The 27,787-nt window shown below is 35.5% G+C and overlaps 1 protein-coding gene across 4 annotated transcripts in view; it reads left to right on the forward strand.

The window, feature by feature from the left end:
• The window catches only part of Syt7 (Synaptotagmin 7), an 863,311-nt gene that overhangs the window by 818,265 nt on the left and 17,259 nt on the right, over nt 1–27,787 (forward strand). For 3 of the 4 annotated variants that reach the window (XM_083121280.1, XM_083121281.1, XM_083121278.1), the window contains 3 exons: nt 9,109–9,218; nt 15,706–15,874; nt 20,603–20,827. In XM_083121280.1, coding sequence (XP_082977406.1) covers nt 9,109–9,218; nt 15,706–15,874; nt 20,603–20,827 — 504 coding nt within the window. The remainder of the gene's footprint in view (nt 1–9,108; nt 9,219–15,705; nt 15,875–20,602; nt 20,828–27,787) is intronic. The other variant, XM_083121279.1, reaches the window with a different exon arrangement.

Here is a 27,787-nt window from a genome sequence, read left to right on the forward strand (position 1 = left end):
CAGCGGTACTGTAGCGTTGTAAGAGGGGCGGAAAGGAAGGGGAAGTCTTCGTCGGTCGCGTTCGTGAAGTATGCAGGCGGGAAGTTCGTACAGGATCTACAAGTGGAAGCGAATCGCTTAAGGCTGGTAAAATGCTGAAAACCTATTTTAAATTCTGTTTTCAATCTCTACAACGCGTTCATTATTACTCGGAAGCTTGTATATCACAGCATCATCAACAAATCGTACATAATAACGGTTTTTAAGTAATAATTATAAACTTGGTGTGACTTTGACTCTAATAGTAGAAATTTTCAGCGAAAAATGCAGACTCGACCAGGACTCGAACACGGGTCTCTGGCATACCGTGCCATTGTTCAACAATTTGACTCTAATGTTTGTATTTTATTATTTTGCAAAATATATTCACGTCGGGTTTATCCTTATAAACCTTTGGCCATTTATTCTTCACTTTACTTGCCAGCATCTTTCAGGAACGTCTAGAAATTAATTAATGTTGCGAGAGTGTACCCCCCCTCTAAAAGCTCTAATCTATGAGAAGATATATACCAGAATTCTTTGACTATGGCCGAGATGTGACCACCTCGATGTTATAGTGCTAATGCTGCCGCTTCGTAAACAAGCGGTCCCAGTTAGAACCTTCGATGTGGAGAAACTGTGCACAGTGGTTCGGATCTAGCTTTAAACGGTAAATCCAGTTCTGATCTGAACATAGACTTCAAACAGTTTGTCTATAACAGAGATCAAGAATGTGTGGAACCCTACCTCCTACGTGCGTTCACGGTTAGGTACAGTGCACAGGCGCAGCAAAAAGGCGCTCATGTGTTTCTTTACATTAAACATTGCCCCCTGCAATGGCCACATGGGAATTAACGAAAGAGGCGATGAGAGAAAAAGGCAAAGCTTTCAAAGAGATTTAGTAGGGAGACAGCGGCATTTGATTTATTGGGAGTGGATATCATGGCGGTATATTTGTATGCCAGTTCGCATCCTTTGAAATTAATTGGCCCGTCATTTATTAAGCTTCATTAGTCCACTGTTGGAGAGTTTGCCACTGGGACGTAAAACTCCCGGTGGTTTCATCGATTTTCTGATTATTAAAAAAATATCGTTTGGAAAGAGATTTGTGGGAGGGGTGTTATGGGGCAGAAGGTTTGAAACCCTCTTCGTGAACAGGAGCATGGGACGCTACCATGTTGTTGTTCTTCTCAATAAATGTGTACATATAAAACAGAGGATCATATTTACTAGTCATGTTGAAAAAGAAGTATATCATGTAAAAAAAAAAGAAAGTCAACTATAAAATAAATGCACAATCCCATTCAATTATTATACATTATACTTTAATGCACTCACAACAATATAGCACTTAAATTGTGAAAATTGCAAGTGATGTAAACAAATACTGTGCAATTTTAAGGTTTTTTGAGTTCCAATATTTCTTCTGTTGTTGACGATCATCTTTCTTAAAATCCTAGTTTTACATCACATATTATTCATCTACCATGTTCCGACATAACTTCTGAAATTAAGATGAAATTGAATTACAAATTAATATAATAGCACGTTCAGCATCAAATTCGCCATGTGTTTAAATGGAAAAACAATTGCCAGTGGAAAGTGTGAGGACACCACTATCATGCTGCCACCTACAATCAGCCCATTCCTGTGTTGTGCTCACAGTTGCCAGGTATGTGTATGTTGCAAACTTGCAAAACAGACATATGTAGATCAGGTGGTCAATTCACGTGATGACACCAGGGATGGGAAAACATGACAACACTCTCTGGAATAAAGTTTCATGTATGCAGCTGCAGTTTGAAAGGATGAATATGTAATCGTGTTGACAAATTTCGGAATGCTGACCTTTAATGTAGATTATGTGTAGGATGTCATTATTGTGTGAAGTGACAATCATGTGTTACAAGGATTCTATATTGTGCCTGAAGAGATAGAAAATGTATTTTCTAACACGTTCATATCTACGACACTAAACACATATGGCCTCAAACAAGTTATCAACTCACCTCCACGAATAACAAAAAACTCAGTTTCATTGATAGACCACATGATCATCCACAGAGAAGCAAAAAAGTTCCAGTGTAAAAATGTAAGTGTACATTATTCTGATCATGAAGCACAATTTATTTCACTAGAATGTAGAAACAAAAAAATAACTGAGTCAAAAGCAACAAAGAAAATACAAAAAAGACTATACACAAAGGAGACAATTGGTATATTCATGCAGAAACTAGGGGAAGAAAGGTGGGATGCCATTTATCAACTACCCTGCACAAATAAGAAATTCAATGTCCTCCTAAATAAAATTTGCCTACTCCACAATGAATGTTTTCCTGTAAAACAAGTAAATATGAGAAATAAAGAAAAATCCTGGATAACAAATGGAATAAAAATATCTAGCAGAAAAATAAAATTACTTCATGCAGAAAGTAAAGTAAATAATGACCCAAATTTTATAGCTTACTACAAATGGTATAAGAAAACATATAAATTAGTATTAAAACAGGTAAAAATCAGACATAATGACATAAGGATACAAACATCGGATAACAAATGCAAAGGCATGTGGGATATAATCCGAAGTATAACATGTCCAAACTCAAACACAAGAAAAGACAACATTAAATGCAAAAGGCAAAGAAATAACTAATCCATACGATGTAGCAAATGTATTCAACACCTTCTTTATAAACTCAGTACCATGTGCTGACCAAAATAAAAATAAAAAGATGACCAAGACAGGCGCAAAGGCTTTAACAGCTCTGAAAAATGAGAATTTAATCTTCATATCACCCATCTCTGAACTACAATTAAGGGAAATATTCAGGTCATTAAAAAGTGGCCGCGGTGGCTCAGTCGGTAACGCGTCTGACTACCATGCTCAAGGTCCCGGGTTCGATCCCCGGCTGGTTCAAATCCGGGAACTTTTCTAACGATGGAAGCGGCCCCGGCGCCCACCCAGCATCGAATAACCTGGGTACCTGGGGGAAACCCTGGGGGGTAAAGGCGGTCAGGGGCGTGATGCTGATCACATCACCCCCACTCACGACCGGATCAAGAAAGTGTGGGGCGTTACCCTCACACCCCCTATATGCCTTCATGGCGTTGTGCTAAGCACAGGGGAGCACTTTACTTTTACTTTTTTTCAGGTCATTAAAAAACAAGCACTCATTTGGATTTGATGAAATACCAGATTTTCTGATTAAAGGTTGCTACAAACAGCTTTGTAAACCTCTCCTACACATTATAAATCATTCCTTTGAAACAGGTATATTTCCTGACAGACTAAAAATAGCAATTGTAAAACCAATATACAAGAAAAATGATCCAAAAGATGTAGCCAATTATAGACCTATATCACAACTTTCTGTGTTCTCAAAAATTTTTGAACGTGCAATGTTAATAAAAGTTGAAAAATTCTGTGAAAAGCAAGACACAACACGGTTTCACAAAGCAAAGAAGCACAAATTCAGCCCTGATTGATCTCATTGAACAAATGGGTGAATCACTTGATAACTTGGGATTTTCTGTGACCTGACAAAAGCCTTTGACTCGGTCAATCACGAAATGCTCCTAAACAAACTAGAAAATTACTGCATACGAGGACTAGCACATAAATGGTTTAGATCATATCTTCATGAAAGAAAACAATTTGTAGAAATATGTTACTTAAATGCTGATGGAAATCCAATATATAATCAATCTCCAGTTCAAAAAATAAATTGTGGAGTTCCCCAAGGCAGCATACTTGGACCTTTTCTATTCCTGCTCTACGTAAACAAAATGCCAAAACTTTTGGATGAGGCACAGGCTATACTGTATGCAGATGACACAAACATTATGTTAACAGAGCACTGTGAGCATGCCTTAAAAAATAAAATAAATGACACATTGCTAAAGCTTGATAGCTGGTTTCAAGAAATTAATTTAATTCTAAATACAACCAAAACAAATTACATAAATTTTACAGCCTCTCAAACTAAAAAACACTTAAATATTAAAGTTAAGTCCCAAAATACAGATATAATACAGGCAAAAGAAACTACATTTTTGGGTATTGTTTTAGATGAACACTTGAAATTCTCAAACCACATCGACATGCTTCAACAAAAACTAAGTAAAGCCTGCTTTGCACTGCGTGTAATGGTAAACATTACCAGCATTTGGTCTGTCAGAAGTCTCTATGTAGCAAACTTTGAATCAGTAATAAGGTATGAAATCATGAGCTGGGGAAACAAGGCACATAGCTCCATACTGTTCAAATTACATAAAAGAGCACTTCGACGAATTGTGGCAGGGGTCAATGGGAAATATTTGTGCAGAAATCTCTTCCATAACTTCTGCTTGCTGACACTACCCTGTTTGTATATCTATGAATGTCTGGTATACATCAAACAAAATATTAGTACTTTTGAAACCAATGAAGATATCCATAGCTTGAACACGAGAAATAAAGATAAAATTCGAATGAAGACATGCAGTCCTACTCTCTACAAGAAGGGACCTAAAAACTCAGCAGTTGACCTGTATAACAAGTTGCCCAGAGAGTTAAGACACGAGCCAAAATTGGAAAGGTTTAAAAATAAAATTATAACCATGCTGATTACACATTCATTTTACAGCATACAAGAATATACAGAGGCATCACTCATCATTTGAATGCATACAGACACATGTCTATTGGACAGTGTGTGAAGGACTCAAGGTCTTGTGTATGTGTAATCAGAATAAATGTTAAAAGGTATGGTTAGTTACCATACATGCAGAGCTTCCTGTTGCACATCAAACTGAAATTGTCAAGTATAATATCTTTATATGCAAGGGTTATAATACACCAATATATATGTGTGTATCGTATGTTAAAATTACCAAACTTTATTATCATGTATTTCTGTTAAAATTACCAAAATTTATTATCATGTATTTCTATTTGACATGTCCTATACTACAGATGTACCTACTTGTACAAAATTGTAGTCCTTGGATGCAAATAAATCATATCATATATATAGTATAGTTTTCTGTCAACACTGCATAATAAGGCAAACTGTATTTCTCTCATAATAGCTGATGCTTGGAATGCAAGAAAATGACACTGTACTGTCATAAACAAGCTTTTATTTAAAAGCAGAGGTACATATTTAGTTTTTAATGAATATACTATAAAACTCATATCTTGCGCTTGTGCGAATTACTCGCTTAGTAGAATATTAAGTATTTAAAAAAAAATAAAAAAAAATACCAAAATATAGTTTACTTATGGTTTGTGAGTATGTACAGTATGCCAAACTACGTTTCAGGAGTCAACTGCTCCCTTCCTCAGGTTATCTCCTTGGCTAGCGAAATTGCTTCATAGCTGTGTCAAATAGAAGTAAAACAAGGAGTAAGGTGATAAGTGTTACTATGGTAAAAAAGGTTTTCTAACAACTGGCTCATTCCTAACCCTTTCAGACCAGATTTTTTTGGTTTCATGAAAAGATTTCACCATAATTAAAAACTTTTTTTTTGGGGTAAGGAAACACAAAATGATGAAAGTTTTGTTCAAAGCATTATAGTTCATGAAATACAAGACGTGCACTTTTGTGTACAACAGGTCTCAATGGTAATTCTTTGTAGTAGTATTCTGAGTTGGTTTTTATACATATTATAAGCCATGCAATATAGTTTATATTTTTGCAAATAATCTCCATCACTACGTGGCCATCCAGATCGACTTCATTGTAATTACCCAATTCACTGTCTTTCAATATAGCTTCATAAAGATCATCTTCATCAATGTCTGATAAATTGCCATTTTCCAAGCAGTTCAAGAGGCATTCGATTTTTTCTCTTTCAGAAAAGTTTTTGGTTTACCACGATGTTTTTTTTTATTGATTGATTGAGTTGGTGTTTTAAGTCCACTTTATGCACAGTCAGGCTAATCGGGACTGGACCTACAGTTTAAAGTGGGTTCCGAACCACTATATGCCTCCACCGGGTATCAAACCTGGGACCCCTCGATTACAAGGCAATGATGATTCCACTTCGCCATTGGGGAGGCACGATGTTTTTTGTCATGTGAAGGACCTGAAATATAAGAAAATGTATGTAATTTACTTATTTTCTTCCTTACACAGTATCAGATACAAATTACGGTTAAAGTTTACTGCAGGGTGTCCTCTTGATTCTTACCTAACAAATTGGAATAAAAATACATTTACTTTGTAAGTAAAATTTAACCCATATTAGTATCCAAATAATATATGTAATGTATTCTATTTATAACTTATTTTATCTCCAGTTGAAAAATGTGGTGGTCTAGTCGGTAGGGCATCTACCACATGGGAGACCCGGGTTCGATTCCTGGGGGCAACCCTGGGGAATAAAGGCAGCCAGAACATGGTACTGATCACATCACCTTCAAAATGGCAGAGATCGAGAATGTGTTGGGCCCTACCTCCACATCCTCTAAATGTGTCTTCATGCACGGTGAACTTTACCTTGATCTTACGAGTAGAGAAATATAAAATGAATATTTTCCATGCACTTTTATCTTCCTATATTTTATATTTTTATTTTTAGACAATATGCAGAGGAGTAATAATAGAGATTCCCATGCATTAAGAATAGGATAATGCAATAGTCATTTCTATGTCCAACATGTGAACAATCCCAATTTACAATATAATATCTTAATATATCCCTTCTTGTGGGTTGGTATTGTGTATATGTGGCCATATTCCTTTGAATCGAAAATGTCAAACACAAAATCTAATCACAAGAGCAAATCAAGTTATTCTTTACTCTATTTACAAGCACACAGGACATCTCTAAAGACCTGATGTGCACAATTGTGTACGTCAACAAATACTGTGTGAGTACACATAACATAATATAATAATCGAAAATGTCAAACACAATATCCAATCAAATTAGTGTTTACTAGGTTTTACTAGCAGCCAGCAATATAAGAAACAAGAACAAATCAAGTTATTCTTTACTCTATTTACAAGCACACAGGACATCTCTAAAGACCTGATGTGCACATTTGTGTACTTCAACAAATACTGTGTGAGTACACATAACAGAAACAATGAAACCGAAAACTATGTAAAGATTCTAAAAATACGAATATGAGCAAACATAGAAATTAGAATACACACACATTATATTGCATAAATAAATTATTTTCATAATAATAAATGAGGACTTACCAGCAGTAGCACCTGCCATGTCTGCAACCTCTCACAATATATATTATCTAACTTCAAAGATGAGGTGGCGGCACCTGCCTGGTTCCAAAACAAGTTCTAAACAATGCCTCAGAAATCATCAATCAACAGCTGGCATCGTAGTTGTAAGAGGGCAGCAGCAAAAAAATGGTTTCAATGACAACACATATGTAACCGTCAGGGCCGAAAGGGCTAATAAACATCTGATGCCCACATTCCTTTCTTTGTAAAGCTCCAAAAACATAAAAAGTCAAAGATAAAAACTTTAAAACTTGAAACATTAAAAAACACATTCACGACACTACGCTCACTCGCGAGGTATCTCGGATCATGACAATTTCACTGGGCCTAATTATCCTGGAGGGTCTCCCCGATGGTGCAGTGGTTGTGTCATTGCCTTATAATCAAGGGGTCCCAGGTTCGATACCCGGTGGAGGCACATAGTGGTTCAGATCCCACTTTAAACTATAGGTCCAGTCCCAATTATCCTTACTATGCATAAGATGGACTTAAAACACCAAATCAATCAATCTAATTATCCAAATTATGCAAATCAAAAGTTTATTTTTATTTTGCGCCAGTTTTGTGTGAGAAACTGAATTTTGTGATAACATGTAATTTAATATTTTGATGTAATTATTGAATATTTCAAAGCAAGAAACTTGACAAATTGATGCATATAATTAGAGTGGCATACTTACACACTAATAGTAATCAACATTTTAAATAACTTTTAATTTTTACAATTTTCAAGCATCGGTATCTGTTCAAAGTTGTATCTGCTCAGGCCTAATGTTTTGCAATTCCCTTGAGTATATTAAAAAGTAATGTGCCCTTTTTAAGCTTAATATTCTAGTAGTAAATAGCTTAAAAGTATTACAAATAATAAAAATAATAACAATTTTAACTCTTGTGTTATATTACTGTTGCATATGTATGCATTTTTTGAGATTTCATCAGAAAACTGGCACTATTCAATATTGCAAATTAAAAATGTTGTGGTAATCTCAATTACTTTTCATAATTCACTATTGGTTTGTCGCAACAGGACAATTACTACAATTTTTTTAAATATATATTTTCTTCTTCAGTGCATGTTAAGCTTCTGGATTTGTTATCTTGCTTGTGCATCAGATCAAATACAAATAAGTTTTCCCATTTGAGAAAATCTTCAAGAGAAACTTCTCATCTTGCCAAGAGGAAACATTCCTTTCTTTCAAAGACTTCAAAGTTTTCTCCATCAGGGAAATTGCTTTGAAGCTGGGTTTAGATTCACAAAGGGCAGTTGCAATTGGCATTGACTTGTTCCAATGGAATAGCAACCGTGGGAAGCTAATCTCAAAGGAATGTATGTGGATGATAACTCTTATTCTTGTTCAGTTACAATCTTAGTGTAGAAAGCTTGAAATGAACTTCAAGCTTAGACCTGGATTTAATTCAAAGGAGTTTGCAGCTTTTGTATATCATGCTTCCATCTAGTTTGCATTCAGGTGCTGGTATCATCTTCAGGGTTGCCATCCTCTCTCAAATTTTCACTACAACAATAACTGTTTTGTAACACAACTGGCAACTTCAACATGTAAATTCATTGGAAGTGGATCTGTAGTTCGAATCAGGGTCAGTAGCCTCCCTCCATTATAGTGACCAATGCTATTGCCTTATTAAAAGTTCTAAAATACTTTTAATGTTTCTGCCCCCCCCCCTCCTCCCTCCAACTGCAGGTCTTAGTCTATTTCCAATTAGTCCAACTGAGAGATAGCCTTTGCCATGTATTCTTTATTTATTCAAATACTTGTTGCAATACCTTGGTTACATTTTGTTATTTGATATTACTAAATCTGCCTTCTACCTAATAAGTGATTGTTTTCCATTTTAGGCTTCCCGATTCAGAAACTGCAAAGCAGAGTCCTCCATCTCCACGTGTTTGACTGGGATAGATTCTCTAAGGATGATTCGATAGGAGAAGTGTTTGTACCACTATGCCAGGTAATTATTGAATACAGTCATTTATTTACAACATTCTACTTGTAGTTAATTTACTACATAGCTACAAAATTTTGTATCAGTGTCTGGAGAGGTACTATGTTTTAAAAATTGAAGTTGTTGCTTTGTTACAAAATTTCTGTAGCTTGTAGAAGGGGATTCACTACAACTATTGTTTGTCAGTATCCTGCAGATTCAGCTAATACATTTAACGTTGTTAATGTGTAACATTTTCAACATCTTGATAAATGCTATTATTTAAAGTTAAATAACTTTTATTCAATGTAATGGAAATGTGGTGTAGCTGCATTGAGCTACTTGCCTTCCAGACTAGTTATGGCTGCAGTGAAGCTACATTTTTGACAGAAATAGCTGTAGCTGATCGTACCAATTGTATTTATTTCAAAAGCTAGGCCAATGTAAAAATTCTGCCTCTTCAAACATAATTTGCAGTTGTCTTGTTCAAAGAGAAGCATGCAAAATAATCTAACACAGTTATTTTTAGTGGTTTTTATTTTATTTTATCTGCGATGTTTCATTCTGGTTTCCCAGAACTTTTTCAAGCTACAACCTCACATGGCTAGTCACTCTAAAAATAACTGTGTTAGATTATTTTGCATCTATAAAGGTGGTTATGCGAACCTTTAAGAAGAACAAAGAGAAGCATAAGTGTTTAATATGTGTGCAGGAACACATATGTTGATACAACATTGTGAAAACGTTGTGTCAACGTTTACTGGGCATTTATTTCAACGTTGCTGCAACGTAGGTTGACAACGTTGTGGCAACATATACTGAACACTATGTAGCAACGTTAGGTATGTAAGGGGTTAACGTTGCCACAACTATTTTGCAACATTACCTTGCTGCCTGTGTAATTTACAAATATAACAACAATGCATATTTCAAATATGGTTATTTCGCATGGTAAGCTATTAGCAATCTTGCCAAGGCATTTTTGTATATAACACATATGCATAACAGGAAAAACTCATGTTTGTAATGTCACAGTTTCTTTTTACATATTATAAAAACTTTTCCTGCTCCACCAAAATAGGCAATTGTTAGTCTGGAGAGTTTGATGAATTAACCAATCACTAACTACACCTGGTAATCATTTTTTTTTTTTTTTGCACTACTTAGCTCCTGATTATACAGTCTGGGATAAAAATATTTATCATGGGAGTTTCACTTGTATTCACCACATTTCATTTTCTGATCTTCCTTACAACTTCAATATTCATACATCTTTTGAAGGATAATAAAACACATTTTTTCACTAATTACAATCGAAGTTATCCTTATTTGTATTTACTAAAACTCAGGCCCGTAGCCAGCCAGGGGCCAGGGAGGGCTGAGTCCCCCCTAGCATCATCGTCAGCCCCCCTTGGCATCGTCGTCAGCCCCCTTGCATTGTCGATAGCACCCGGTCATTAGGTAAAACTTTTGTATAATTTGTTTGTTGTGACAAGTAAAAATGTAGACAGCGGATATTATGTGGTCATAACTTGATGAAAGGACAAATTCACAGAACGAAGATCAGCTATCACAGTCCTTCATCTTGTTTATGAAGTCTTAAGTAGCGGAAAGTACAGGGTGTCTACAAATGATTGATAGTGGTTTCATGATGTTACTGTACATGTATTATTGAACATATCACGAAGTAACTTTGCAGTTTTGTAGAGAAACTCAACAAGTTTTGTGACACATTACAAGTTATGGAAGTTTTCTGTTTGCCGTGGGGCCGTTGAGCATATTCGTGACTTTCTGGAACTCAATGCTTTTTGTGCAATCTCAAAATTTAGAGATTATGGCCGCTTCTTCTTCAGCGAACGACCATTACAGAATACGAGTATCTTGACATGTTAGAAAATTGGCTCATGTCACAGTTGGAGACAGACAGTGAGAACTTTATCCACCAGTTGGATGGTGCTCCGTCCCACTCCCCATCACGATGTCCACAAAATCTTAACCACCAGAGTATCAAACCGATGGGTCGGTTGTTGTGGAAATGATGATCAACAACTGCTGTCATTGCCTCACGGTGACTTTTTTGTGTGTGGGATTATGTGAAGGATGTACCTCCATTACCAAGTGATCTTGCAGAACTGCGGGCTCGTATCATCAGTGCTTTTGATGGAATCGATAGATACATGCTTCATCGCGTTTGGGAAGAACTTGAATATAAAGTTTATGTCTGCAGAATCACGAAGAGGGGCAAATCGAACACTTGTAATGTGTCACAAAACTTGTTGAGTTTCCCTACAAAACTGTAAATTACTTCACAATACGTTCAATAATACACGTACAGTAACATCGTGAAACTGCTTTAATTATTTGTAGACACCCTGTATTTAGTAGGTTTATATAGTTTAGAAAGTTCTTACATAGCAGAGCCGTAGCCAGGCTGAGCTCCCCCTTGACATTAGGTAAAACTATTGTATAATTTGTTTGCAGTGAAGAGTGAAAATAGACAGCAGACATTATTTTCCTCACAACTTGGTGAAGGATAACTTCACAGAACATAAACTTAATCTTGTTTATGAGCTGATGTCGAAGTAGCAGCAAGTATTTAGAAGATTCTCTAGACTATAGAATGTTCTTTCACAGAGGAGCTTCTTTATCCGTACCTTTCCTGCCCCTGTTGCGGTCTCCCGTTTAGACAGAAATCTGTGCCTTTGACATCATCATCCACATTCCTTCCATATCTGCATCAAAGTTCAACAGTTTCTAAGTTTTGGGAACGAAGGGAAGTTTTATTCCTTCAGCTGGGAGTGGAATGTACGGTAGGCACTGTGATTGAATATTGTGCATTTTTTGTATGATATAAATATCTGTATCATCAAAAGGTGTGTGTAGTATGTAATAAGGGATGACGTCAATAGCAATTAACACTTCAAGAGATGTTTTGGAAGATACCTATAGAAAAATGTACTATTTGTGTGATAATTCTAAATTTTATATTAACTTAATGACCCCCCCCCCCACACACACACACAAATAATTTACCTTCATTTAACACTGTTAAACTTTTGAAAAATGGACTTGGTTTACAAAGCCCCCCCCCTGATAACCCGTGAGCCCCCCTGGAGATCAATTCTAGCTACGGCCCTGCTAAAACTTATGTTTGTTTTGCATTTGAGTCGCACTGCTATCTAGTGTATGCTGTAGGAAATATAAGGTTTGGTGGTCAGTGCACACACAAATTCAGATTAAACAAAACACTCAGATCTGATGCTTGTGGTGCTCATGGTGGTGACCATCCAAACTAAAGCGTATTCAGTGGAATGTTTTTTTTTGTAACGTTGATGCAACGTTATCACAACGTTGTTCGCCTACATACAACATTCATCATAATTCACAAGAATCACCAAATACACAGAAAGTGCACTTGACCAAATACTCATAAACCAACACCTATGTAACTGTGAGACATCTGTATTTGACATAGGTTTCTCTGACCATCAAGCTCAAATGTTTTCTTTATCACCAACCACAGTGACTAATCCAAAACACAGTACCAAGAATGAAACACAAGTTGTAAGTAAAAGGTCATTCAGCAAACAAAATATTAATTATTTTCATTATTTATTAAGCAACGAAACATGGAGTGATATTCATGAGTCCAATGATACAGATGAAGCATATAAATCATTTCTAAAAACGTTCACTTATTATTTCGAAATAGCTTTTCCCAAGAAACAAGTTAGAACTTCAGCAACCCAAAAGAACCACTGGATAACACCTGGAATTATTAAATCTAGTGAAAGAATGAGATATCTAAACAGAATCAGAAAAAATGAAGATGCCACAGCTGATTTTGAAACATATTTCCACAAGTACAAGTCAATCTATAGGAAAATAATAAAAAAGGCTAAGCAAATGCACAATGAGAATACCATCATAAATTCCGAAAATAAATCTAAAACAATGTGGCAAATTGTAAACACAGAGCTACACGGAGGCAGCAAAAGAAAAGAAAATATTGCACTACAACATAATTCTGAGACTGTAAAGGAACCTCTCGAAGTTGCAACATTATTAAATGAATACTATGCAAATGTTGCGAAAATGTACTCCACCCCCAACACTATTACCAGTCACAACACAAACAACTTAAAGAAACTAGGAACGTGCACCAAAACAATGTACTTGCATCCAGCAACTACTATGGAGGTTGAAAAAATCGTACAGAAACTCAGACCTACTTGGTCGTGTAGTGTAGATGAAATCCCCACTTATGTTGTCAAACAATGCAAAGAATATATTGCAATCCCACTGTGCCACATAATCAATTTGTCCTTCACCGCAGGAGTTTTTCCACAAAAGCTGAAGGAAGCAAAAGTAATTTCAATATACAAGAAAGGAGATAGAAACAACTTAACCAACTACAGACCAATATCTCTCCTCTCCCCCTTCTCGAAAATTTTAGAAGCTACCATGAACAATCGAATTGTATCATTTTTTGAAAAACAACAACTTATTTCAAATACTCAGCATGGCTTCCGCAAAGGGAAATCAACTGAATCTGCTGTGTTTCAATATTTGGAATATATAAGAGAAACATTAGACAAAACGGGACAATGCACGGGACTCTTTCTAGATTTAACAAAAGCCTTCGACCTAGTACCCCATGAAAAACTATTACAAAAAATAAAACATTATGGCATAAGAGGCATCGCACATGATTGGCTCACATCCTATCTTAGCAGTCGTATGCAAATAGTCGAGATTATCCACAGAAAGGATGACGGTGTGCAATCTAGCTTTGTCTCAAAACCCTGCACAATATCAAGTGGAGTTCCACAAGGTTCTATTATTGGACCATTACTCTTCTTGATATATATTAATGATTTGCCATTAAATTTAAATTCAGCAAAAACGACTCTTTATGCAGATGATACAAGTGTAGCCATCACCGGTGGTAAGGAACAAACCCTTAACTCTAATATCAAACATGTAACAATCAAACTCAGCAAATGGTTTTCTGACAATAATTTAGTATTAAACAGCAGCAAAACTGTGGCTGTCAATTTCCATCACACAAGGAACAAAATGATAAATGAACCAAATGTTACATTAGGTAATATGACAGTAAATCACGTTAAAACAGTCAAATTCCTGGGAGTATGGATTCACGAAAGCTTAAAATGGGACCCACACATAGATCACCTTTCTGCAAAACTAGGTAAAATTATATTTGCCATTAATACACTGAAAACAATATCAAACTTAGAAACATTGAAAATACTATATTACACCATGTTTCAATCTTTATTAACATACGGTATAATCTTCTGGGGAAATTCCACTAATAGTAATAAAATTTTTGTGCTGCAAAAGAAAATTGTCAGAATAATAGCAGGAGCTAAGAGAAATACACCCTGCAGAAGACTGTTTAAAAATTTAGGCATATTACCCTCACCATGCTTGTATATACTTCACCTGCTGATGTATGTAAAAACTGACTTAGGCGATTCCTTCAAATGTAACAACTCCTCACATACATATTATACAAGGAATGGCAGCAACCTCACAATACCATCACACAACACCACATTATTTGAGAAAGGACCTAAATACATGGCTGTTCACTGTTTCAATAACCTTCCAAGTGACATAAAAATAATACAATCCGCTACCTCATATAAAAAGCATGTAAAAAAATACCTATTAGATCATTGTTTTTATTCTGTTAAAGAGTACCTGACAATAAATTGCAAATTGTCACATCCTAAATGAACTCCTAGGACATGTATATGTATCTATTGATTTTATCTATTATATGTATGTAAATTAATGTAAACTTTGCAACTAACAGCATGAACAAGGAGAATCAATTATAATGTAATCAATGTTTTTAAATGTTATGTATAATATCTTCATACTTGTACCTATTTGAAAATAATTATTAACTGTAATGTGCTGACATGTTCCATACCATGTGTGGAAAACAACCACTGTACAATGGTCAAAGGAATGAAATAAATCATATCATATCATATCATACATACAACGTTGTGGCAACGTTAGTGTGTTGACTGGGCTAGTCTCTAATCATGAGCTAAGGTTGATGTTAGTGATTATGAAGATGGCCACAAAAAGATGCACTGGAAATACAATTTTTTTTGTATTTTCCTTAATTGTGTATAACTGATAAAATTAGTGGCAACATAAGTTTTGAAAAATATTATATTATTCAATTTTGTAAATGAAACTTTGCACCTAAAGTGCATGTAAGTTGTGACTTTTTAAAACTTTAGTCGATATTAGTGTTTTCTATGCTTTCTTGAGTATAATAGTCACATTAATGTAAAAGAAATATAAAATATTCTTTTCACTTTATTTTTAGCTGTACATTTCATGTTTTTACCTTTACATTGAAATAATAAAAATTTTTGAGGGAAAAGTGAGTGCACGATTCTTGGGAGGTTTAGTGAGGAAGGTGATATATGTATATGGTATTTTCATTGGCATATTCACTTTTCAGGTGGACTTTTCTGACAAACCTTCATTTTGGAAAGCACTGAAACCCCCTGCAAAGGACAAGTGTGGAGAACTCTTGTGTTCCCTGTGTTATCATCCAAGCAACAGTGTCCTCACTCTCACGCTCCTGAAGGCACGCAACTTGAAAGCCAAGGATATCAATGGGAAATCAGGTGAGCACACAAAAGTGTCTTCTTTTTAATTCTGCATTTTAAATATTTTTTCTGTCTCTCTGTTGCATCAAACTACTTTAGTAACAATAATGTTGAAATCTGTGTATTCTACCCCCTATCCTCTCCATTATTGAGAATAACATTCAGTCCCATGTTTAACAACACTGAATGGAAAATTTACACTTTTACAAGGATGAAGAAAAGAAATTGCATTCTTTTTTTAAACCCAATTTGACCAATAATCAGGGCTCAAAATGGACCAGAGTCCTCGAATATCTGGAACCTTCCCGTTCCATCTCATCAATAATGCCAACAGACCATTCCTGTTGCTTCTTCTTATTTTTTTCAGTTTGAACTATATTGTTAATACTCTTTAATAGTTCATATTACAGCATTTACATAAGCTTCCCTCTACATGGAGTGTGGGAACTTAGCAGAGTGGCGTCTATGTTGCCTTCATCTTTTGTGCCTCGAGGTTTTATTTTTCCTTTTTATTTGTTTATTATTATTTGTTGTGTCTTGTGGATTCCATTGTTCTGACAGAGATATCCTCCTGCACAAGATCTTAACACAAATTTGAGCTATCTTTTTATGGTTTTAGTTTATATGGATTAGCAGATATATTGTTGACGTTCTGAAGAATAAATCCAATCCTTGATAATACACAAACTGACAGTATTGAAATATATTTCACCTGCACAAATTGATTATTTTAATAAGCATTATTAACGCAAAGTATTGAGGTAAGTACATTGAATTTTAAAATAAATCCTAGTTGGGCAAACTGACTACCATTCACAATTTCCATCTTTTTAAATTATAAAGAGGGAAGAAAATTCCAGAAGACTAGTGTTCAGTGTATTTTATGTTGTTTGATGTTCATCTAAATATTTTAATATTATCATTTCACTAGTCCTTAATCTCGTAGCTGTAGTACTCAGATACAAATGAGAAGAAGAAATAAACACAACACTGTGTTAAGGAAGGTAAAGAGTTCCGTTTTGTGAAAATTTCCATTTCGATTCCTTCCAATAATAATGATTTAATTTCAAACCTGTGCAACCTGTGCTGTATAAAGAACAAACTCCAATATTATTAATGTGTGTGACACAATGCTTACATTAGGGAACATCACCTTCCATCTAAGAAAATTTGCATCAATCATTTTCCCACCTATGTCATTGTTAACTTTTTTAACCTTGCATCCACCTCTTTCTATGACTGGAAAGAACATCGCCTCTAACAATTAGAATTAAAGTACTGCTGGAACAGTATCAGGTTTCACACTGATGTTTAAATCAATCAGTTTCATCTCATCATCCTGCTGTACTCTGAAGGGTGTAGACCAAAACATTTTAAATCATTCATTCATCCTCATCATCATGATTAGTCCAAAATGTCAGAAAAATGTCACTAAATAACAAAAGTACAAATACAAATCATAGATTAGATTAGATTTATTTCATCCATGAATCAAGTTTGCATTTACATCCTGTGATATTGAACATGTCAGTCAAGCATTACAATATACTAATACAATGAAATAAAATAATGTAATAAACAATGAAATGATACCTTACCCTATTACAGTTGTATGCTGGAAGGTGTGTACTCATATTAGTGATACAGTCTATACATAATACATAAGAGAAACAACAGTAAAACATGTTGAGGTTACAATATAAAAATAACACTGGTCTACAAATTTTTATGAACTTTCTGCTTATGTATATTTTTCAGTCTTATTTTCATAATTTGGACCCGCTGAACACGAATATGACATTGGTTTTGCTGTAATGTCAGTTTTTCGGATAATATGGGTCGTTTATTATTTTTATTCAAAGAGCAACGTTTAGCCTATATGTCATATGTATTATGTAGAAAAACATAAAATTACAAACACAGTACAGTCAGTACCCAGTAAATTACACATATAATGAACAGTATAACAATTAAAAATAGCTAAAGCAATACAATGAAATGAACAGAATACATTAATATTACACATCAGTCCCTTAATTTAGTTCATCTTATGTGACAACATGCTCAAGAGTGAATATTTGTTGCTCGTTGTCTTTTTTGGGAAACACTCTCTTCCCCTTCGTCATGAACTAATTCCCAAATGTAATCACCCATCATGGCACAGTCCAATCTTCCCTGGTATCTGCCTTCCATGAATTGAATGTTCTTATGAAAGCATTCACCATGTTCTTCGCTTATCTCTCCCAAATTCTGCCAAAAGAAATCAAGATGCGAATGAAGCATGTGCAATTTTACAGACATTCTACAGCTCAATTTGTGTCTTAACTTGATCGTCAAGAGCTTCACTTCTGTTGTGGACAAGAAATCCCTTCACCAAGTTGTGGAAGGCCTTCAAAGCATTTCTTTCCAGCTCGGTCATATTTTGTTTAAGTTCGTTACTATTTAGCTTGAAAGAAATTTGTGGTCCTGTAAAAATGCCACCCACAATTTTTGCCTCTCACAGATTAGGAAATTTTTTATGTACTGTAGAGCAGCTGACTCACTATCCAATGCTGTCACAAATTGTTTTGCCAACCTCCGTTTAATGTCCAGCGTTGGTAGGAGAATCTTCTCTCTGGGAAGTAAAGCTGCGCTAATCACATTGTGTTTTCCTGGAATTAGCTCTGTTCTTTCAGGACACACAGTTTGCTCATAGTGTCCCAGAGACAGAGAAAACAAGAATACTTTGTATACCCACTTTGTAACTCAAGAAGAAAACCAATTATTTTGAAATCACCACATAGGCTATGTCCCACTGGCGTTAATCATATTGAATTTTCTCCATCAACTTCACACTTGAGTAACTTTCCTTCAAGTGGATGGAGTACGCGACTGGAATTGAAGGATACTGGTTGCTGTTGTGTAAAAGAACTACCTTCAGACTACTTTTGGAACTGTCCATGAATAAACGGCATTGTTTTGGTTTGTTGAAAGCCAATTGCACTAAAGAGACCACTTATATCAGAACAGTAAAATCAACAGCAACTGTGCTTCCATCTAGCGAATGTTACACCCATATTGGTGTGACTAAGCCATCAGTGTGAGAGAACAAAACATGCTAATATCTTTCAAAATGTTGATATTTCGACAAAATCATTGCCGGATTCGTGTTTAGTTCATCACAAAACAATGATAAGCAAAATCTTGTTGACCAGTGTAATATATATTCTGTAATGGATTAAAATATTAAATGAAATATTGAGAGATAATATATAGACTTACAACATCATAAAATGATACTAAAAATGGCACTCATGTGATACGACAGATACGGTATGCGAGATGGCATCCAGCCTATTGTGGGTCTATGTTGGAACTATTGATTACGTTTCCAATTGCACTCTTGTGGATGAATCCATGAATTTCCTTCCATCAACCCACAAGTGAGTTGATGAATTAGATGTTCATAATTCATTCACTGAGTAAAAGCAATGGTACAACAGATGATTTGTCAGTATCTTTTTGAATAGTTTTTATATGATCTGGTAACTTATATAGGTGGATGCCTGTGGATTGTGGACCTTTTTTGAATAGTGATGTGTTATGCATTGGAACTGCGAGATTGGAGTTATTCCTCATGTTGTAGTGATCTACTAGTATTGCTCAGCAAATTGTCCATGACTATTTCCATTAATTTTTCTCCTATCCTATGTGTTTTTAAGCGATGGATTATTATGCATGCTGGCGCAGAAATTGTCAACAGCTTGTTTTGAGTTTTCTTTTAATTCTTGAAGCTCTTATTGGGTCAAATAAATTTCAAAAACATGGTGATGGACAATTTGCATGGTAATACTCATGGATCCCACTGTACTCTTTATTGCATTTGGAGAACTTGTCAGATCCATTTTTACTTGCCATAATAACTGAAGTATATATAGGCAGAGTAGTGGTAGAATGCCAAGTTGCCTAAAGATTTCCCTACATGGTTCATTTCATTTATTTCCCATCATAATTCTTAATAGTACTTTTTTCTGAAGACTAAATATTTTCATGCTGTTCGTTGCATTTCCCCAGAATATAATGCCATATGTTAGTTGCGATTGAAACAGACCTAAATATAGGGTTTTTATTGTGTTCTTTTCTGTTATATCTTTCATGATTCTTATGCTTAATTTTCCTGCTAGATAGTTAATATGGGTGTCGCAATTGAGATTTTCTTGTATCCATATGCCCAGAAATTTATGGACTTTTCAAATTTAATGTTTTTATTTTCTATGTTTACAATTGGTGTATTGTTGCTTTATTTCTTGGGTGGTGGAATTTTATTGCTACTGTCTTTTTTTATTTATTGTTAGTTTGTTGCTGCTGAATCACTCGGAAAATATGTCTGTTGTTTGTTTGATGTTAGAATTAAATGTTTGCTCATTTTGGCCGTCAGCAAATCGTGAGAGATTTCCACGATTTGACTGCGGTTTTGTAAATAGACTTAAACCATGAGTTTACCAACCCCTTTATACCATAGTGGTTTATGGAAATTTATTTGAAAATACCTGGAAAATCTGAGAAAATTGGAGAATTTGTTTTTGTAAAATGAGTGGGAATCTTTAGTATGTGACTTCTTTAAATAGTTTGAAAAAAAATGTGTATGTCTTGTAATTTCCAAAATTGTAATTTATGTGAGTGTTAGATTTTTAACTGAAATTTAGTGAAAAATAGGAACAGTCTTAATTTTGGCACAAAATATTAATAATGCGTTGCCTTTCACAGACCCCTACGTAAAAGTGTGGCTTCAGTTTGGTGACAAAAGGATAGAGAAGAGGAAGACGCCAATCTTCAAATGCACACTCAACCCTGTCTTCAACGAGACCTTCAACTTCGATGTTCCATGGGAGAAGATCCGTGAGTGTTCTCTCGATGTCATGGTCATGGACTTCGACAACATAGGAAGGAATGAACTGATTGGGAGGATACTGCTTGCGGGTAAGGGTGCGGGTAAGGGTTAGCATTTTCCCTCTATTTATTCCTTTGCATTGTGTTCCATGCATGTTTCTTAATCTTGGCATGCACTGTTTCAAATAGTAAAAATTAAAGTAAAATGCTCCCCTTTGCTATGCACGGTACCATGAAGCCATATAGGGGGTGTGGGGTTAGGGCCCCACACTTTCTTGATCATGGCCGAAGGTGGGGGTGGTGTGATCAGCACCAGTGGTGCAGGAATGGGGGGTACAGTGGTACATTGTACCCCCTCAAAATTTTGAAGGGGGTACTGTACCCCCTAAATCCGTAAATCCTGTTGTAACCCCTGTACCCCCTCAGATAATTTAACAGACGTAAGGTGCTACTGTTAAAGGAACATATTTTCAATTCGCTCAATAAAAAAGGTTTAGGTATATTGTTTAGAACTTACAAGCATTATCTAATTTAACTTACTTAGCTACCACAGAAATTCAAACCATTGTAAACTTATTCTACTACATTGTGCTTGCTACTATGTAGTTAGTTCATTGACCTGTGTTCTTGGAAATCTTTTTAAGGAGATGAAAATTGTGTAAAATTTCTGTGAAATGATGGAATCAGATAAAGTTTACTCTCAGAAAATCACGGTCCAGATGAATGCTCCATTGCGTAAGGGGGTACACTTTTCTAAAGAAGTGGTCGTGTCGATTCAAAGATAATATATAAATCTTCATCAGAATAGTATATCACTGACCTTTTCTTTTAAATTTTTCAAATTGAATTTTCCGAAACGAAATACTTACACAAATGAGACGAGACATTGGGGGGTACAATGTACTCCTGTACTTCATAACTTTGTAAGAGGGAAAACTATACTTAAACCTATATATTAAGAGATTTTTGAACATACAGATGATACTGAGACAAGAAAAGTCTGTGTTTCCTCTCAAATTTCGAAACGAGACTGAAATAAATATCTGCAAAATCAAAGCGAGGCGATATTTGATGTGCGAGATGATTTCGAAACTCTGTTATCAAATTTGAAGAAATTGGTAAAAATAAATTTAAATTACTGTGTGTCTTATCAGACATACTAAGCGTATAATTTATTGACTTCTTTTTTTCAAAATGTCATGTATTTTGTTTACTGTAATTGCAAAGTTAATGCATTAGTAACAATTGCGAGCCTGTGCTGTTCGGTTTAATCTATTTATAATATAATTCCATGTTTTGACGGTTCACAGCATCGAAACAAGATATAAAGCAGAAAAGTGTTATAAGAAAAGTTATGCTTTAATGACATATACGTTGTGAAACTTTGAGTGGTGACACAAACTTTGAGTGGTGACACAAACTTTGAGTGGTGACACAATGTACTTGTTGCTTATACTAAACATTTTGTGGGTCAGGACGAGATATCTCACCTTGTAATTGAAGGATCAAACATGCACAGAGCTTTGGATTCCACTTTAAACTGCAGATTCAGTCCCGATTAGCCCATGAAGTGAATATATATAGAATATGTTTTAACAACTTCTGAGTGGACACCGAAACAAAAGAAAAGCACAAAAAGAACAAGAAGGAACTCACCACACAGGAGGACCTCCCCGATGATGCAGTGGTAGCGTTGTCGCCTTGTCATCAAGGGGTCCCGGGTTTGATGCCCGGTGGAGGCACATGGCACAGTGGTTTGGATCCCACTTTAAACCGTAGGTCCAGTTCCAATTAGCCTTACTGTGCATAAAGTGGACTTAAAACGCAAACTCAAACAAACTCGAACTCACCACACAGGAGACGAAATGAGGCTGTGACAATTCTCGACTCATCTCATCTTGATGTCATTCCTAGGTCAAATGAAAGGTTCCCCTTTCCTAGACATTAGAACAGGATGCAATTTGTGATTTTATCAGAGGACGACAACTTACTATGACCTAAGTATTAGATATAGTACTTAGAATTGGACATTAATCACTTAAAATCTAATTTTGATATCGAATGCAACACCAAAAACAATTTCTATTTGAAGTTAAACCCTAAAGTCAAACTGGAAGAAAATTACATTAGTTAAATGAATGCACAGGATAAATGAGACTCACTGCAGGTCCTATGGTTTGTCAGTTGGATTGTCAAGGCCACTGTGTTATCTAGACTAGACTTCATTCAATTTCTTGCAAATTTTTCTGCATGAAAACAATGCACTGGAGGTATAAGAAAAGTAAAAGTATGTTTAAAACTTCTAAATTACTTTTCTAATTAGTTAAGGTTAGGTTTGTGACATTTCACATTCGGCTGGTAGATATTGGTAGATTTTTTATTGAATTCACAAGGTCTTTGAGCAAGATGGGAATGTTTGATTGAGTGATTTGGTTTATTTTACTCCACATTTCTGCCACTTCTAGCTAATCGCGAAGATGAGGATGAGTGATGGTATGATGAAATTGATGAAGGGACACTCACAAATAACACCCATGCCCAGGCCTGGATTCGAACCAGGGACCTCTGACATCGTAGAACGCTATGCTAACTCCTCCGCCACGGGGGCTGGCGAGGTAAAAATGTGTTTTGGATTTTCTTTGTAGATGCAGAAATCTTTAACTGTCATGCGCACATGCTTTTGCTTACATTAAAGTTCACCTTTTCACGTAAATGAGGAATTGACAAGTCACCTAAAAACATGCATGTATATGCATTTAATACTACTAAATACTAAAAGAAACCTTGGCCGGCTCTTCATAATATCCACCAAAGATTGAAAAGAGAAATAAAACAACTTTCGAGCGTTTGGTTTTCCTTGCTTGCTCTGAGATCTGAAAGATTTCGGTTTTGTATATGTAATGAAAGTACTTTTTGTGCTTGAAGAACATCGTTAGGTACAAATAATTATGTTATAAATATAACATAAACATTTCAAACTCCTGATATTCTGTTTCATTAAATTCAAAATGATCCCATGAAGAAGGTTGAGAGCATTATATTTGTCTGAATTGTTATCTGGTTAAAATCTGTTTTTAAAATGACCATAAATACTAAGGAAAACAAAGAAATAAAAATTATTTACGCCAATTTTTAATTAAAAAAAAAACAGGAAATTTGTGTGCTCTTCTAAAATGGAATATTTCAGATGCCTTCACATTATACCTATAGGTACTACCTTTAAAGTAGTATATGGGAGGCTGAATTTTGTACCCTCCTAAATGAAAAACGTTCCTGCGCCACTGATCAGCACCATGCCCCTGGCTGCCTCCCCCCCCCCCCCCAGAGTTTCCTCCAGGTACCCACTTTATACGATGCTCGGTGGGTGCCGGAGTCACTTGAACAGGTGGAAAAAATCCCGGTCTTCCCTGCCGGGGATCGAATCTGGGTCTCTCGGATGGTAGTCAGACGCCCTAATGACTGAGCTACCACGAATTATATTAATTTTTTCCCACCTTTCAATTGTGCAGTCAGAATTTAAGCATAGAGAACTTGGTAATCTCTCCAATTATATAGACAGCAATGTACAGGGTGTCATCAGATGAACTTTGACACTGGGTAAAGAATATAAAGCTTGACAACATTTCTCAGTAGTGTTTTGCTTGTTGACGCATCATTTTGCCACTACGAGCTCTTGAAAAATAGCATTTTATATCCTGTGTGTATGCATCCATGCAGCACATATTCGTAATTGCCACTCTCATTTATTTTTCTGTCAGAAAACACAGTGTGTAGCCAGCAGAGACATAGACTGGATGAAGTCACAGACTCAGAGACCTCCCACCATGTATTCACACACATGTTTTTACATTAAAGAAAAGTTTATAATTGTGTTTGCACTCCAGAGTCTGTAGCATATTACAAATGTTATCCCCTTGCAATTGAATGTGTAATTGTCAGTGGCAAATATGGCTGAATATTTAGGCATAGAAAATGTCATTCTTTGAGGACCTTCAGCCTCGAAATGAGATCTCAATAAGCAAAACATTACTAAGAACAGTTGTTTTGCTTTTGATGTCTTCTACACACACTGAAAGCAGGCCCATAGCTAAAGGGAGAGCAACTGCACCCCCTGAGAGCCTGCCTTGTCCCCCCTGTGAAAAATGCAGAACACATTCCTACCTAGAATTCTCACTAATCTTTACAATTATATCATGTGTTACTCTAGCAACATAACAAAGACACTTTTTGATTTTGTGATTTATTTGGGTGTATATAGGCCTCCCCGATGGCACAGTGGTAGCGTCGTCGCCTTGTAATCAAGGGGTCCCGGGTTCGATACCCAGTGGAGACACAGTGGTTCGGATCCCACTTTAAACTGTACGTCCGATCCCGATTAGCCTTACTGTGCATAAAGTGGACTTAAAACATCAAATCAATCAATCAATCAATCATTATTAGGGTGTATGAGATTCCGTATAATGTCGTATCAGGATTGGGGGGAAAATTCCCTTCCAGATTCAAACTTCAGGAAATGATTTTGCAATTTTCAGTATCTAGAACAGTTGTGACGTTTTGAGTAGTCTTATATTAAAGGTGCCTAATGTGTTCGGAAGTTTTTCTTGGATGTGTTGATATGAACTTGGAACTGCTTAAATTTTTGTTTCCCAAGTCTACCTTTTGGTAAGTGATTCATGTGGTAGAGAGAGGGAGTGAATATTTGATTTTTGTTACTTTCCTTTGCTTCTCTGCCACGTAGCTAATCGCAACAATGAGTGATGATGTGAAATTGATGAAGATACACTCATAAACAGAGCTGTAACCACAGGGCGCAGATTGTATTGTCCCCCCCCACCTTCGACCATGGATGAAAATCCATTATAGGGGAATCAAACATTGAAGTAAAAAAAACAAGACTAGGAGAATCTAAGAATAGCAGAACAATTGTATACTCATGATGGAATTAGTTTTTATGTGTTTCTTGCATCTTTCTTCCAGACGGCAAAGGGCACTTGCAAGGGGGAAAGGGGGGCTATTGCCCCTCTCGATTTCAAATGTTATACAAATAAAAATACATTTCTTAAAATGTTCTTGCTTGCTTCGCTTGCGTTCCCTTCTAATCTTGTAGTCCAAGTTCAGAGCCATAGCTATGGGGCGGTGGGACTTGGCCCTGGGAGCCAAACGATCTATATGAAAAAAAAATGTTAAGGAGAATGCCATGGGTCCTGTAAAATTATTTGCGCCATATTAAAACAATTTCTATGAAACTTAATATGAAATATTAATGATGACACTGTAATTCAAGAACTCATTGATCAATCAATTTCTTTGTCAGGTGTCATTACATACATTTCAACTATAATGTAATACAATTCACAATATTTTGCAAAATGGTTAACGTAACCAGTAGCTAAACATTGTCTGTAATGATGCAAGAGTCTTCCCTTTGAAGAAAATAAAGTCCATGGTGGACTAAGGGACCCATGTTTTAATGTTTTAGCAAGTACAAAAAAATGTATTACAAATTTCTAAACAATTTATCAAGTGTAGATAATATGCAACCATTATTATTTAATTAATTCGATTTTTCTTGCATAACAACACAATGGTGTTTTTGGATTGTCGTTAGATTCCTTTGTGCGCAAAAATCTTTCATACTGGAAACTAGAGAGAATCATTATGAAGCATGATTTATAAAGGGATCCCTTAATCAGAGAGGCCCAAAGCTGTTGGTACATATTAATCACCTATTAACATTATCAACCTGTAAATATCAAGTAGATACAATCCCTATTAGCCTATTTATGTTAAACTTTATATTCTTTGGCAATCTGGAAAGGTCATATCGAAATATTGCTATTTGATGTTGCTCGAAGTTTTTTTTTTGTTCGTTGCAGTTTCAAGATATCATCCCTTTTCTGTTACTTATCTCTTTTGGGGACAGGGCAAATGCCTCTGTGTACCCTGCTATATCTGCCAATGTGACACAATATATTAAAAATTTGCCCCCTGTAGGATTGACTTTGCCCCCCTTGCAAAGAATTTCTGGCTACGGGCCTGACTGAAAGTATATCAGTATTTGATGACACCCCTTGTATACTTATGTAAAGTAAAAGTCATTGACATACTTTATTATATTGATTGATTTATTTCATCCATGAATCACATTGTTTGCATTTACATGCAGTGATATCAAAGATGTCAATTTATATTTACAGTATCATAGATATTTCAATATAATAGTACAATGAAATACAATGTATGTGCACATAAAATATAGTAAAATACAATGATATAGTCTAATGTGATGAAATACAAATACTGCAATGGAAATGTTACTAATATCTGTTTCCAATACCATGAGCAATACCAGTGGTCGGAAGTAGTGTGCTACTTGTAGCGTCGCTACTGTAGCTAGCTACAAAATTTGTAGCGGTAGCTGTAGCGGCACTACATTTTTTAAATTGTAGTTGTAGTGGTAGCGAAGCTACAAAATTCCTGTAGTTGTAGCGAAAATTTCACTACAGCTACATTTTTTCTCAGCATTTTGAGGTAATTTTTTAATGTGGCAATGGCATCAAAAATAAATGACAATATTGCTTACCTTTGCAAGAGACTCAAAAAGACAAAGTCCATTACATGCAAATACAGATAATCTAGATTATAAATATCTGCATAATTTATTTCATTAGCATCTGAATAATTCTAATATCCAGATAACTAACTGGCATATATGAATATATTCCGGCTAATAGGCATTTATTTTAGCTGCATCGCTATTTTGGGGAGAATCATGCCTCATTTGATACACCGCCAGGAAAAAATGCCCCATTTATGCCACCCCTGGAACAAATCCTGTGTATATCGATGGCGTAACAGACAGCAAAATATCGATAATTACTGTGTAAAACCCAACTTTCTACTAATCTGACAAAGCAATAGTGCCAGCAATCAATGTTTCAATTCGTTAACAGCATTGATCATTGTCAGTGTATAGGATCACACTGGTAAGAAATTATTGTTACAAGAACGATAGTGTTTCTGGAATTACAATTATTTTGGTCATAATGATTGTTTGCAAAT

The sequence above is a fragment of the Lepisma saccharinum genome, chromosome 4 (assembly GCF_977018435.1).
Source record: "Lepisma saccharinum chromosome 4, izLepSacc3.1, whole genome shotgun sequence".
Taxonomy (NCBI): Eukaryota; Metazoa; Arthropoda; class Insecta; order Zygentoma; family Lepismatidae; genus Lepisma; species Lepisma saccharinum.